We start from the raw sequence: 12,663 nt of genomic DNA, 5'->3' as shown, positions 1-12,663 counted from the left end.
ACTCCTATTTATATCCATACATTTATTGTAACGTTGCTTTACATGTTTACGTTTGCATAACTAATCTCCTAATATGATGCCATGATCTCCTAATATCAAGGAGTATCTCCACTTCTGCTTAATGACTCTGTCAACCCTATTTTGTAGGCGCAACAGCATTACTTGACTTGGTCTTGATCAGTATCCAATGCTCTTTGAATCGAATTTATTCAACTCCCTTCGTTCCTGCTTGCTGTAGCTGCTACCTGGTAACTTCTAGCTGGGACGGATGTATATCCTGCAAATTCAGCTTAGCAAGATTTTTAGGACATAACAATAGTGATACCCAATAACAAGATTAAACTCCAAATTTGTTCAATCATATACTACCTCTGTTTTTATTTAGTTGCAATAATTTCTATTTTTAGATGTTTTTTATTAGTTGCAATATTTCCCTTTTTAGAAAAGCTTTTGGGATAATTTGACTATATTACCCTTACTTCACCTATTGTCCCTATTTAATTACAGTACTAGTAACAGGGCCAATTGAGTCAATTATACTCTCTTTTCTCATTTCATAAAGTTTGTGCAAAAAGGTGAATGTTGCAATTAAATAAAAAACCGAGGTAGTATTTAGATATATCATAAGCATAGTATATTCATTTCTTATTTGAAGTCCTCCAATGAGCAAAATTCAACCCATAAGGAGAATACGAAAAGTGTAATGAGCAAAATATAGATTAATTCATTGGTTTTGAGGTTTAAAAAGCATGTTATGCAACAGAATTAATATACTCCCTCATCTCTTTGTAATATAAACACTTTGTATTTTGACACTATTCACATGCTTTATTTTGATGATCGTTTGTGATTTATACCATATAAAAAACATAGTTGTATGGATTTTGTTTATCTTGTGCCTCGACATTTCTTTTTAAAAATAATTTTTCTACTATATTTACTTGTACTTAATTTAACATATCAATGGTCAATGTTGGCAAAATTTAAAATCAAACCGTGAAGGTTACGAAGAAACAAAGGTTGTACTTATTTAACCTTTAAGCTCTCATGCGAAACTATACGTTGTCAATGCCTCATCTTTGTCTTTCTTCAGTCTCTATGTTGTATCCCAACCTTTGCAAAATTCCACATAATACCCTTAAATTTACTCTTCTTTTTTTTTGGTGCACAATGCCCTCGTCGTTAATTAGACATCATTATTTTCTTTTACTTATTATAATCTAGTGAAACTAATTTAATTTATGAATATTTCTCCAAGATTTACCTAACGTAGAATTTTTAAAAAGTTAAATGTAATTTTAAGGATTCTTTGTAGAATTTTTAAAAAGTTAAGGTACAACGTAAAAACTGAAGAAACATAAAAATATAAGGTACAAAAATCCTTTATATATATTATATTCATCAGTTACCTCGATGTTTACCTAACGTCGGACACTGGGGAAAAAGATGGGGAGGGGAAACGACGGGGAGATGGTTGGGGGCATCAAGGAAACGGAGGGGCAGGGGAATAAAAGCACACCGAAGACCACGAAGGGGAAGAGACGACGGAGGACGCACGAGGGGGAGGGTGAGTAGACGAGAAAGGACGCAAGGGGGAATGGGATAAGACGACAGACGACGCGAGGGGGCGGGGATAAGGCGACGGGGGCACGGGGGAAGCATGGGAGAAGGCAACAGAAGACGCCGGGGGGGAACAACACACTATATGCGACCAAAGATAGGGCTAGGCCTAGCCAGCGACTAGGTTGAGATATCAGCCACCGGCGAGCCTAGGAAGGTAGATGACGCTGGAGTTTTTTGTTTTAGGGTTTGGTTGAAGGAAATCCTTAACACCAACATTTTCAATCATGCCCAGCTTCTTTAAATAGTCTTATTATTAATCACCTTTTTTTTGACAGAGTTATCAGCTTATTATTAATTGATAAACTAGAACATTTATCTCACTCCTAAAAGCATCTAGACATATTTCCTTCCTCTTAAAATTTCATGCACATTCTGTCCTTGATCTTTTAAAAGATTGTCGATAAGAAAAAAAAAAAAAAAAAGCTTGAATACAACCTTTTTAGACCATATCTAAGAATATGTAAACTTAAAATAGTCTTAACTTTTGATTTGTACGTATAGAGCAATATTTGTATTACATGATATGTAAAAAATAATTCTCTATCATTTTGTTTTCTCTCCTTGCTTATTCATCACCATTGTTGTTGGAAAGTTGCCCCCCCAAATATGAGTTTGATAATTTGGACGACTCACAAATAATAATAAAAAATATTTTAAAATCAATTAATAATATGAGGAGTAACTCCTCAAACTTATAAAGTTTTGTGATTTTATTCTAATATTTCATATAATTTATATTAAGGGCATGTTCTCCTCAATTTATTTTCAGTTCAGTTCAATTTAGGGTCTGTTCTCTCCAGCTTATTTTCAGTTCAGTTCAGCTCCAATAAGTTCAATTCAGTTCAGTTCAGCTCCAATAAGTTCAGTTCAGTTTAGTTCAGCTGTTTTATGCCGAAGAGAACAAGCCCTTAGTTCAATTCAACTCTGAATTCAGTTCAATTTAGTTCAATTTAGTTTAGTTCAACTCTAGACAATACTTTTACTCTCACATATCACTATTCATTTCAATTCATCTCAATTCATTTCAGTTCAACTATTTTATGCCGAAGAAAACAGACCCCTAACGCATAGATGACGATGATTCATGGAATCTCAACATAAAAGGTACAATTGAACGGTTGGTGTCAAATTTGATCTTATTTATTCTAAAAAAAAAAAGATGACAAAATACTTTCATTCGTCGTAGAATGAAATTCATTAAACTACCACTCAGGCACTGACCTCCACCTGATCTGCCTCATCCCTAAAACTTGAACTGCTTAGGTGTTGTTTGGTTGGAAGCTATTTCCCTTGGAAATAGAAATTCCTAGGAAATGCATTATGGGTGTTGTGTTTGGTTGGAGGGAAATGGGAGAAGCATAGGAAATACAAGTTCCAAGGGAAATAGAATTTCCCATGAAACATGGGAAATCACTCACCAAGCCCCCCCTTGGTGAGTAATTTCCTAGGAAATGCAATTTCCTATGGTGTCAACCAAACAATTTTGTCTAATTCCTAGGAAATTAACAAGGGAAATAATTGAATAATTGATCATCCACATTGACACGCACATTAAAATCTGCCTAAACTCCCACAAAAGTCTCCTTTATCCCGTCGTCTACGCCATTTAATAAATACTTTCTAATTTTTTTTTTTTTTGATACGGAAAGAAAACTTAGGCAGACCCCCTAATCAGGCGGCCAACCTAAAACGTCCTTTCGGACGAAAAGGGAAAAATCAACATCAAACGGAGGAGTATGAGAAACAGGATCTAAAAAAGAGTGCCCTTGATTAGCCATAAGATCCGCAACTTTGTTAGCCTCCCGATAACAATGCTGAACCTGTAAGGAGACAAAATGAGGGAAATTAGAAACTATGTCAAGCACAATATAATGAATTTCCCAAATCACTTTCCACGTTTTTCTAATAGCATTAATAAATACTTTCTAATAAACCCCACTAAATTCGCCAACAAATTTTCAAATCTCCAAATTTTTCTTTCCACTATATAATTAATCATCTATCAACAAATTCAACAAAAAAACACCTTCCTCACTTTCCCTTCTCTAAAACACACAACTCTACCCAAAAACCACCATGAAACACACCGTTTTATCTCTCTCTTTCTTCTTCCTTCTTTTCACCCTCTCATATGCTCGTAACATAGTAGTACGAGACAATCCAACCCATTTCCATCATCATCATCAACATCATGATCATGATCATCATAGCATCAAATCTTCATCAGACGGTGGAGAATCTTCCACGATTCTCCTCCCCACTGGATCATCCCATGTACACGAACACACCGAATCCAAACCCTTTGAGGTGAAAGAAGCTACAAATGAAGATGATTTTGATCACCGGAAAAACCGTATTTCTTTTCCGGTAATCCGGTTTAATCTCCGCAAATGCCGTCACCATCAACACCGGTATTCCTGGTACCCTAGCAAGTTCGTTGGTATTGATGAGATGAACTTTGACCGGAATAACGTTGACTTGAATTTGGATTTTCCGGTTGAAAGTAAAGTTATATTACACCGCCACGTGGCGATGAACTATCCAGGATATGATCAACATCGGAACCCTCTCCACCGTCCACGTCATCATCATGATCATGATGATCGGACGGCTGAGATGATGAGAGAGATTGAGAAAGATCATGAGTATGAGAATAAGGAGAAAAAACTTTGGAACAAAATTCACAAGTTCTTAGGTTACTTTTAAGGAGATCACAAATTGGGCATACTTATGTAGTTAAACAACGTCCTAGAATTTCCTAATAACGCCCTAAATACGTATTTATATACTTATATTTCTTTCTCTTTTCTCCCCTTAACTCACTCCCTATTTTTTTTCAGATTTTCTACCCTTCTTCATTCACTTTCCTTTGTACAACGTCTAGGCCTTCGCCTTTGGGCGAGGCCCTAGAAATCTTTCTCAACTGTTTCTGTGCTATATAGTTACGAATTATGTCTAATAAAATGGTTTTGGGGATTGTGTATAATGTGATATAATAAGGTGTAGTATTTTGATTTACTACACTCTTTTAACTAGGAGAGAATAGAGATGTGATGTGTAATACTTTTATGATATATTGGGCGTACTTAATGTAGTAATTAGTTATGTGGTTTTCATTCTTTTTGATGAGGATGTTATCGTGTTATGGAGTAGTTTATTGATGCAATTATGTGCGACTTTGTTCAATATTTATAAATAAAACTACTTTTTCGTTTCAATTTAGTTGTGACATTTTTTAAATCACAGATTTCTAGGTCATTTTCGGAAAGGAGAGAGATAGAGAAAGAAAACGAAAAGGTCTCATATGATAATAGAAAGATAGAAAGAAGTTATTACCCAAAATAAAAGTATTGACATTTAATTTGAAACTTCCTAAAATAAAAAGTGTCACAACTAAATTGGAACGGATAAAGTAATAGTAATTTCATATAGTATTAATCTGACGATATTATGTTGGATTCTTTTGCAAATGGTGCAAAGAGATGAATCAAGTCTCCAAAATAAGTCTATCACTGGTTTCGATCTGAAATGAAGAGTCGATGTAACACATCAAAAGCTATCATGCAATAAATATTTTTCCTCGACAAAGTATGGCTTCCCGTAATTTACAATCTCACTGAACTCAAAATTTTAAGCTTTCGCGTGATAATGGAGTCGAAGAACTAAACATGGGGGTAAGTGAGCAACATCACAAAATAAATTCATCTTATTGCAAATAAGTAAGCATCAAACTTTGGGAAACTTTCATTTCTATTACTGGAGACTTGAAGCCTCCCTTAAACCAGTAGAAAATACAAATACTACACCTAAAAATAAAATGTGAAGGTTAACTTAAGTTTGAATGAAACAAGAGCCAGAGCTAAGCAGTTCAGAGCAAGGCCATGGGCTTACCTCTAACGATGATCCCTCGACATCAGAACACTCCCAAGGTCTCGTTCGCAATTTAAACGAGCCATAAAGATTGATATCGGAAAGACAGATGTTTGTAAACGGGGCGTTTTTTATCCCCTTCACCAGTCCAGGCTGCTGAATATTTTCACCCCATATGCTCTTCATCCTGATATCCTGAACAACAGGGATAGCTTTTGGATCAAACTTGTCATCTGCGTGATCACCAACATCACCAGAAATCTTAACACCTTTCTTGGCATTCTTAATGTATACATTTGCGACTGTTATGTTTCTTATGTACCCTCCTCTACCAACTTTGGTCTTAATGTGTATTCCAACTCCCATATTGAAAAGATTAATATGTTCTGCCAACACGTTTTCCACTCCACCCGACATCTCACTACCAATTGCGATGCCAGAAAATGGTGATGATCCTGTTATCCTCCGGATGGTTATGTCAGAGCTAGGGCGACCAAAAGCAAGTCCATACTCATCCCACCCACTCTTTATGGCTACCATATCATCACCAGTTGAAATGTATGAATCTTCTATGCAGACATTGGAGCTTGAATCTATATGAAAATTAAAGGAAGCCGAGTTAGAGTAAAATGCAACACAAGTACACAACATGGATTTGGATAATGAGTTTATGACCATGAAAAAACTTCGCATCTTAAAATATAGAGCAAAGATACAGTGAATTTGTTAAGCAGAGACATGAAACAATGCATCAGCAAGCAGCTTCAGAGTATTTGTCTTTGAAGTTTCAAGTCACATGTCTTGGTGGCTTTGTTGTCTTATGTTTGCCTCAAAAAGGTATACTATTGGATCCTTAGTTTTATGATTTCATCACTACACTAGTTCAAAAAATAAGAACTATTTATTGATACCTAGAGAGTTTTATGTAGGAAACAGAACAAAGTGCATATATGCAGAGAGTGAACAAAAAGAGGACACAACTACAATTAGTTTAAAGGGAAAATTTTACTCAACAGCTATTATTTTCGAAAGAAACATCAGCAATTCCATCAGAAGAAATAACTATTGAGCAAAATCATGCAGCATAATAAAATCTCATGATTCTAAGTTAACATAGATTCTAGCGACTATGAGTCATGCAAGTAGCTTATTATAGTTAATAGTTGCATAAGATAGGAAAGTCGGACTGATCATGATCTAACAAGGTATCCAAATTCACTTGGAGAAACTCTAGACCAGCCAGGATGATCGGGCGACAAAATGAATTAGTACCACCTTCCAAATATACTAGAGTCTAGAAATCCTAAGTGGTCTTAGCTTATCTGATTTCTTTCGTGACATACTATTAAAGAGCATGGACAAGTTATTCATAATTGCAGAGGAACGAAATTTGACAAGTACCTGGATCAATACCATCAGTGTTGGGAGAGTCAACTGGAGCCAATATAGTAACATAACGGACAACAACATTGCTGCGAAGACCAAATAAGAATGAATTTAGCATGCGATAAATAAGTGACAGTTGTCTATATGATTTTGTATATTTTTAGGTTAGTAAGAAGAAGATCTAAGCTGAGCGGAATTCCGCATGGGCAAACCTGGCCCAGGCCCCTTTGGAGTAGGGAGGACAGTAAAGGGAATCCCTAACCCCCCGGCCCCCAAAGTGCCTCTTGTAGGGTATGATTCCGCAACCTCATGGGTTGTGATATACAGATCCTGACCTTTAGACCAAGCAATGCTTGGTGTCTACGATGAGTTGTGGGCTAAACCCAAATTAAATAGTCCTAGCATGTAGAACACCATGTCCATACCCATGCCATCAAAACTTATGGATCTTGCTGGCTGTGGGTAAGTCCGTAAGTGTGTAGAATACTAGAACCTCCTACAGTGTAACACAAAGGCTTTGGGCCAGAACCCCGACCCTCACAGCAGTGAAATATGGACTTCTCCAGGGAAATGATCATCCAATGTTACTTCAGACCCAAGTTTACAGTTTTTATGGTGCTTTGTCAACATAGCACAGATATAAGTATATAATGACTCAAAATATAGCATGCTCTGGCATACAAGACTGCAATATCTACCTGCAGTAAACAGGGTGAACGTTCCAAAATGGAGAATTCTTGAATATCACATTGGAAATGATAATGTCGCTGGAATGCATGAATTCTATTAAATGTGGTCTAGTATATTGAAGAGTCCTTTGTCTCCACATATTCCACCAAACATCTCCTTGACCATCAACTGTTCCGTTCTCACCTGTAAATATGAAAAGATAAGAGGAAGTTGACGCATGTTAGCTCTCTAGAAACGTATCCATATATGGTAATATGTCATGGTCCAAATATTTGAAAATTTTCGAACAAGTTACTAATAGCAACGCTAATTACCCCCTCTATTCCATATTATTTGCACTATTTAAGTAAAATTTTCTCGTTCCATATTATCAATTGACTAAAATTTGGATATCGTTATGTTTTTCCTTCAAAATCAATGCACTATTGTAATTAAATACCGATGCAATAACTAATATTTTCTATGAATTTGTGCATAAGAATAAAGGACGCTTGATAGGGAATATAAGAAGTACCAACTTAGGACTTGCACGTCATTATATCACAGATAGAGCATCTAAACATCCATCAAAGTGTTTTATGAAATTTACAGTGATTATGCTACTTGAAATCAGATACAGTCACATCAAAGAAAAAACAACTCTGCAACTTGAGAAGATCATCTGAACTCACCAGTAATTATAACATCATGGACTCTGTCTCCCAAAATAAAGCTCATGTACCTCCCTCCCTCCCGCTCCCTCCCTCTTCCATAAGAAGGCAGCGGATCAGCTAACGGCCAATATGAAGTATCCTGAGAGATATGACAACATATTAGAACAAGATATGCTTCTTTAAAGTAGTGAGATCGTGAGGAACAAATTTAGCAACATGGCCCAACACCTTCTCTCAGGGAAGTAACTTTAATCCTCTACAGCCTCTTTAGAAAAACAACATTCCCATGGCCTAGGCCTCAAGAGAAAAATGAAAAACATCTATCTGAGAGATAAAAATGTATCTAGCAAGTAGCAACGAATACAAAAGTAACAAAAGACGATCAAAAAACAATAGTTGGATTGCATAAAAACTATTTATGTTTCATGAACACTATTTGTTAGTTGCATAAACACTATATGTAGTTGCATGAACACTATTTAAAGTTGCACAAACACTATTTATTAGCATTGCATTTTCTAAGGTCAACTTTTTGTTAGACGGATAAAATACTTAGCACCTCTGGACCCAAATCAAAGCTAACTTCTTTGACAAATCAGTGCAGGGAATCCCTAGGCCGGTTACAAGAAAACAAACTCAAGTATGAAGGTAAAAAAGGCAACAAAGCAGGGGATCTAGCAGCTAAATGTACAAGGAAGAATGAGGGATGCCTCATAGACTTACGTATTTTGCACCAACCTCCTACAGATTGTACCAAATTTTTGGAGTTTGATAAACTATCTCATCTAACTCATGAAATTTCTGTAATAGAACTAACTGATAGTCAAACAATCCCCCTCTTGAAAACTCAATTTTAGTTTAAACAATAAAAAGGTGTGTTTCAAGACTCGAAATTCATGACCTCTCATTCGATATGCTAATGCACTAACCAACTACACTACAATACTCAGTTGGTCTTTTTGGGAGAAAAATCATTTGAAGACAAGATAATATTTCTATTTTTAAAGACTAAATGCACTTTGGTAAGTAATCCGGGACATATTATCCAAAACAAGAACTAGTTGACAATCTGAAACTCTAAATACATTTAAACATCACTCAAATAGATGTTTATCATTACTCGGCCTCAATCAAGTCCTAAATGAGTTCAAATACTAGTAGGTGACTCCAGGAAATGAGAGAACAAAATTGAAAATAATAAGAGGGGCAGCAAAATAAGGTATACTTGACAAACTCTAGTTGAGAGAGACGGAGCATATGAACTGGTGCACTTTGTTAACTTTATCACAAAGCAAAGTAGCAGATACTATTGAAAAATGCCTTTAATCATTGAAGCAAAATATCTTAGCTTGACGAGGGACCACATGTGCATCAACTACATACTATATGTCTATATCTACTTATCTAGCTAATCATCATTATATTGATCCTAACTTAATAAGAGCCAAATCCATACTATAGTATCTAATATTCCGTGCACACCTGTTCCAGTGTTACACAAGCCATGTTAATAACCTTTCCAATACTAAAAATATCAATGAATTACTACTAGTGAGTTTAAAATATCAAAGCTAGATGATTTATTAGTTTTGACTACCAGCGTAACAAAAGGCGTTAATAGTAGCAAGTTTATATATACTTTTTCCGTATTTTAAAAGTTGTATCTGAGTCCTGAGACACCAGAGACAAGTGACACCCCTCCATCTTGCAATGGGTCTTACTTCATGTCAACCTCGAAGAACAAAAACTACAAACATGTCCAATATGAAGACTCAAATTCTTGACTTTTAAGTATGAATGAAAGAGACTTTTTTTTTTGGGCTCCTTTTTGAGAACTCGTGGTAGGATGAATTTCCTCTGGACTGTCCTCGTAGAGGACCACTCACCCAGAGGCCCAACAATCCCAAACCCCTTTTCCCCAACCCCTAACAATATTGAAATTTTGCTTCCACTAAAATTTGAACCTTGGTCTCTCATATGGTAACAAAGAAGCCATACCATTGGACAAGGGTCCTTGATATAGATGAAAGAGACTTGTCACTAGTCTTTTACCGTCTTAGTGCTTCTTTTGCAGAAATATACTTGCAACTTATAAGTGATATTATTGGCCTTTCATGCTAGTCTAGCGCTTAAGTTCCAATTATATAACAGCATGGTACGAATAAACCGACTTAATAATACTTCCACACCAAAATTACCATCACATCAAATGATCAATTTTGAGGGTTCCATGCTACTTATGAAGTTGGACCCTAAACATAAATTATTATTAAATTTTAAAATTTTAACTAATACTTCCTCCGTTTCTTTTTAGGAAAAAGCTAAATGCAGCCCTTAGGGCTGCATGCCTGCATATAAGAAGCTACAAATGGAAAAAACAAGCATTAACTGATCATTTATTACATTGATTATTTGCAAGTTGCAACATAACTCCTTGTTCAGGAGAAGATTAGATAATGTAAACGGATAAATCAATCAAAATATTTTAAGCTTTAATATCCTAACTCATCCCTTTTATCGGTGTTTAAGTTATTTTGATTAATTTGTCCATATCCTTAAATTACCTGCCAAGGAGCTATATTACAAGTACAAAGAAACCGACAAAGTTTATTCTATAAATATTACCTCTATTTTTATTTAGTTGCAACAATTTCTACTTTTAGGTGTTTTTTATTAGTTGCAACATTTCCCTTTTCAGGAAAGCTTTTGGGATAATTTGACTATATTACCCTTATTTCACCCACTCTTTTGAACTTGATCAGTACTAGTAGCAGGGGTAAATGGATTAATTATACTTTTTTTTTCTCATTTCTTAAAGTTTGTGCAAAAAGATGAATGTTGCAACTAAATAAAAACAGATGTAGTATATCATTGTTGTTAAAATATTTTTGATAAAATAAAATTCGGAATTGAACAATATGTTATATGACTAATAAATATTTCATTTAAGACTTTTGATCACTCTAAAAACCGAAGCCTTATGTAGATTGCAATTGTGTTGTTGATCGCTTTGCACGATCTAGACAATCAGACTCGAATACTCAATCAAACACTAAAAGCTAATTCAAAAGCTCCCACATAACAGTCCCAAAGAGTGTGCAATAATGCATTATGCACGCACATAAACACAAAAAAAACAAACACAATATTTCTACTACCACTTTTCAGTTTTCATCATAAAGAAGTAAACATAAACAAACAAATAAATGAAGTTTACCTGAGTAGCTTTGATGACAGCACCAGTAGCCAAAAAAAGAGTCATATGGCTAGTCAAGTTAAACCTGTCGGTTAAATACACTCCTGGAGGTATATACAGCAGTGTACCCTCTTTTCGCCTCATATGTTCAATCATATAAATAGCTGCTCTAAATGCATTTGTATTCACCGTTTTTCCGTCACCGACGCCGCCGAAATCCGTTATCGATATATTATCAGACCGACCTCGCATCGGAACGATTCCCGAGCACGTCACCTCGTCGTCGGCGCCGGAAAAAATCGCCGACGATAATAAGAGGATTATGATCATTGACGTTGTTTTGTACATGTCTTCCTTTTTCTTGTTTTCTGACAGTTTTGGGAATTTTTTCAGGAAAAAAAGGAAGGTACGAAATAGTGGTAGTTGAGAAAGTTTATTAGAGGGGACGAGGAAGGTGGAATTCTGTCGGCAATGGAGGAGTAGGAGAGAGAGAGGCAGTGGAAAGAGTGAGGAGAGTGCGTAAGAATATTACTTAGGTGGAAGACGTTTGGTTTTGTGTAGGACTTGACTACTTGAGGATCACGAGACTGGTATGGGGAAAAGTGGAAAGCATTTGATTAGGGAATTTTAATTGCCATGTTCACTACCAAAGGAAATGGTAATCATAAGTTCAATTTAGAGTTGTCAAAAAATAATCTGCATCAGTCCTGAATTTGTAATAACTTATAATTTACTTGAACCTGAAATTTTCGCAAAACATGTCACTTATAACCTGATCTGCACTTGACCTGCTAATAACTGATACATACTCTTGACCCGATACTTTATTACCTAAACTGATATCCATCCAAAAAAGACTGATAACTGAAATGATCTGATCAGAATCAAATTCGACACCTAACCTAATTAGGATCTGAAATTGATTATAACTCGACGTAACTTGCCATTAATCCGATCGGCTGCGACTCGTTACCTGATTTTACTATACTTATTGCGACCTGGTACATTATTTTACCTGACTTGTTACTACATGTTATCCAATTCCACCTGACTTGTTGCTACGTGTTACCCGATTTGACCCGTCTGGTTGATTGTTGATAACTCGACTTGTCATTGACTTCACTTCATAGTAACATAAATCATAAACTAACACTACTATAAAAAAACATATAACTAGATGAACTATTCAAACATTGATTTTCGTTGAAATCTTAAATAATGATACAAATTTGAAGCAACGCCACA

General features: G+C 35.6%; 1 protein-coding gene across 2 annotated transcripts; it reads right to left on the bottom strand.

Moving 5' to 3' along the window:
• Positions 1-3,122: 3,122 nt before the first annotated feature.
• LOC104892164 (probable polygalacturonase) lies at positions 3,123-12,106 on the bottom strand. Of its 2 annotated transcripts, XM_048645216.2 has the most exons (6): positions 11,440-12,106; positions 8,241-8,361; positions 7,578-7,752; positions 6,895-6,965; positions 5,515-6,086; positions 3,123-3,443 (listed from the first exon to the last, which is right to left on the bottom strand). In XM_048645216.2, the coding sequence occupies exons 1-6, from the start codon at positions 11,764-11,766 to the stop codon at positions 3,291-3,293; spliced, it is 1,419 nt and encodes a 472-aa protein (XP_048501173.1). In that variant the 5' UTR covers positions 11,767-12,106; the 3' UTR covers positions 3,123-3,290. The 2 variants fall into 2 exon arrangements, with proteins under 2 accessions (XP_048501173.1, XP_010676306.2); XM_010678004.4 differs by lacking the exon at positions 3,123-3,443 and having other exon boundaries at positions 5,312-6,086; positions 11,440-12,104.
• Positions 12,107-12,663: the final 557 nt, after the last annotated feature.

This window comes from Beta vulgaris, chromosome 5 (genome assembly GCF_026745355.1).
Source record: "Beta vulgaris subsp. vulgaris cultivar EL10 chromosome 5, EL10.2, whole genome shotgun sequence".
Taxonomy (NCBI): Eukaryota; Viridiplantae; Streptophyta; class Magnoliopsida; order Caryophyllales; family Amaranthaceae; genus Beta; species Beta vulgaris.
This window is presented reverse-complemented; position numbering and strand designations above follow the sequence as displayed.

Excerpts from the sequence above, each read along its gene's own strand:
- LOC104892164 (XM_048645216.2), bottom strand. The coding sequence starts at position 11,766 with ATGTACAAAACAACGTCAATGATCATAATCCTCTTATTATCGTCGGCG. Across the intron at positions 6,087-6,894 it reads CACTGATGGTATTGATCCAG|ATTCAAGCTCCAATGTCTGC; the intron begins GTACTTGTCAAA and ends ATTTTCATATAG. Across the intron at positions 3,444-5,514 it reads TCGAGGGATCATCGTTAGAG|GTTCAGCATTGTTATCGGGA; the intron begins GTAAGCCCATGG and ends GTCTCCTTACAG.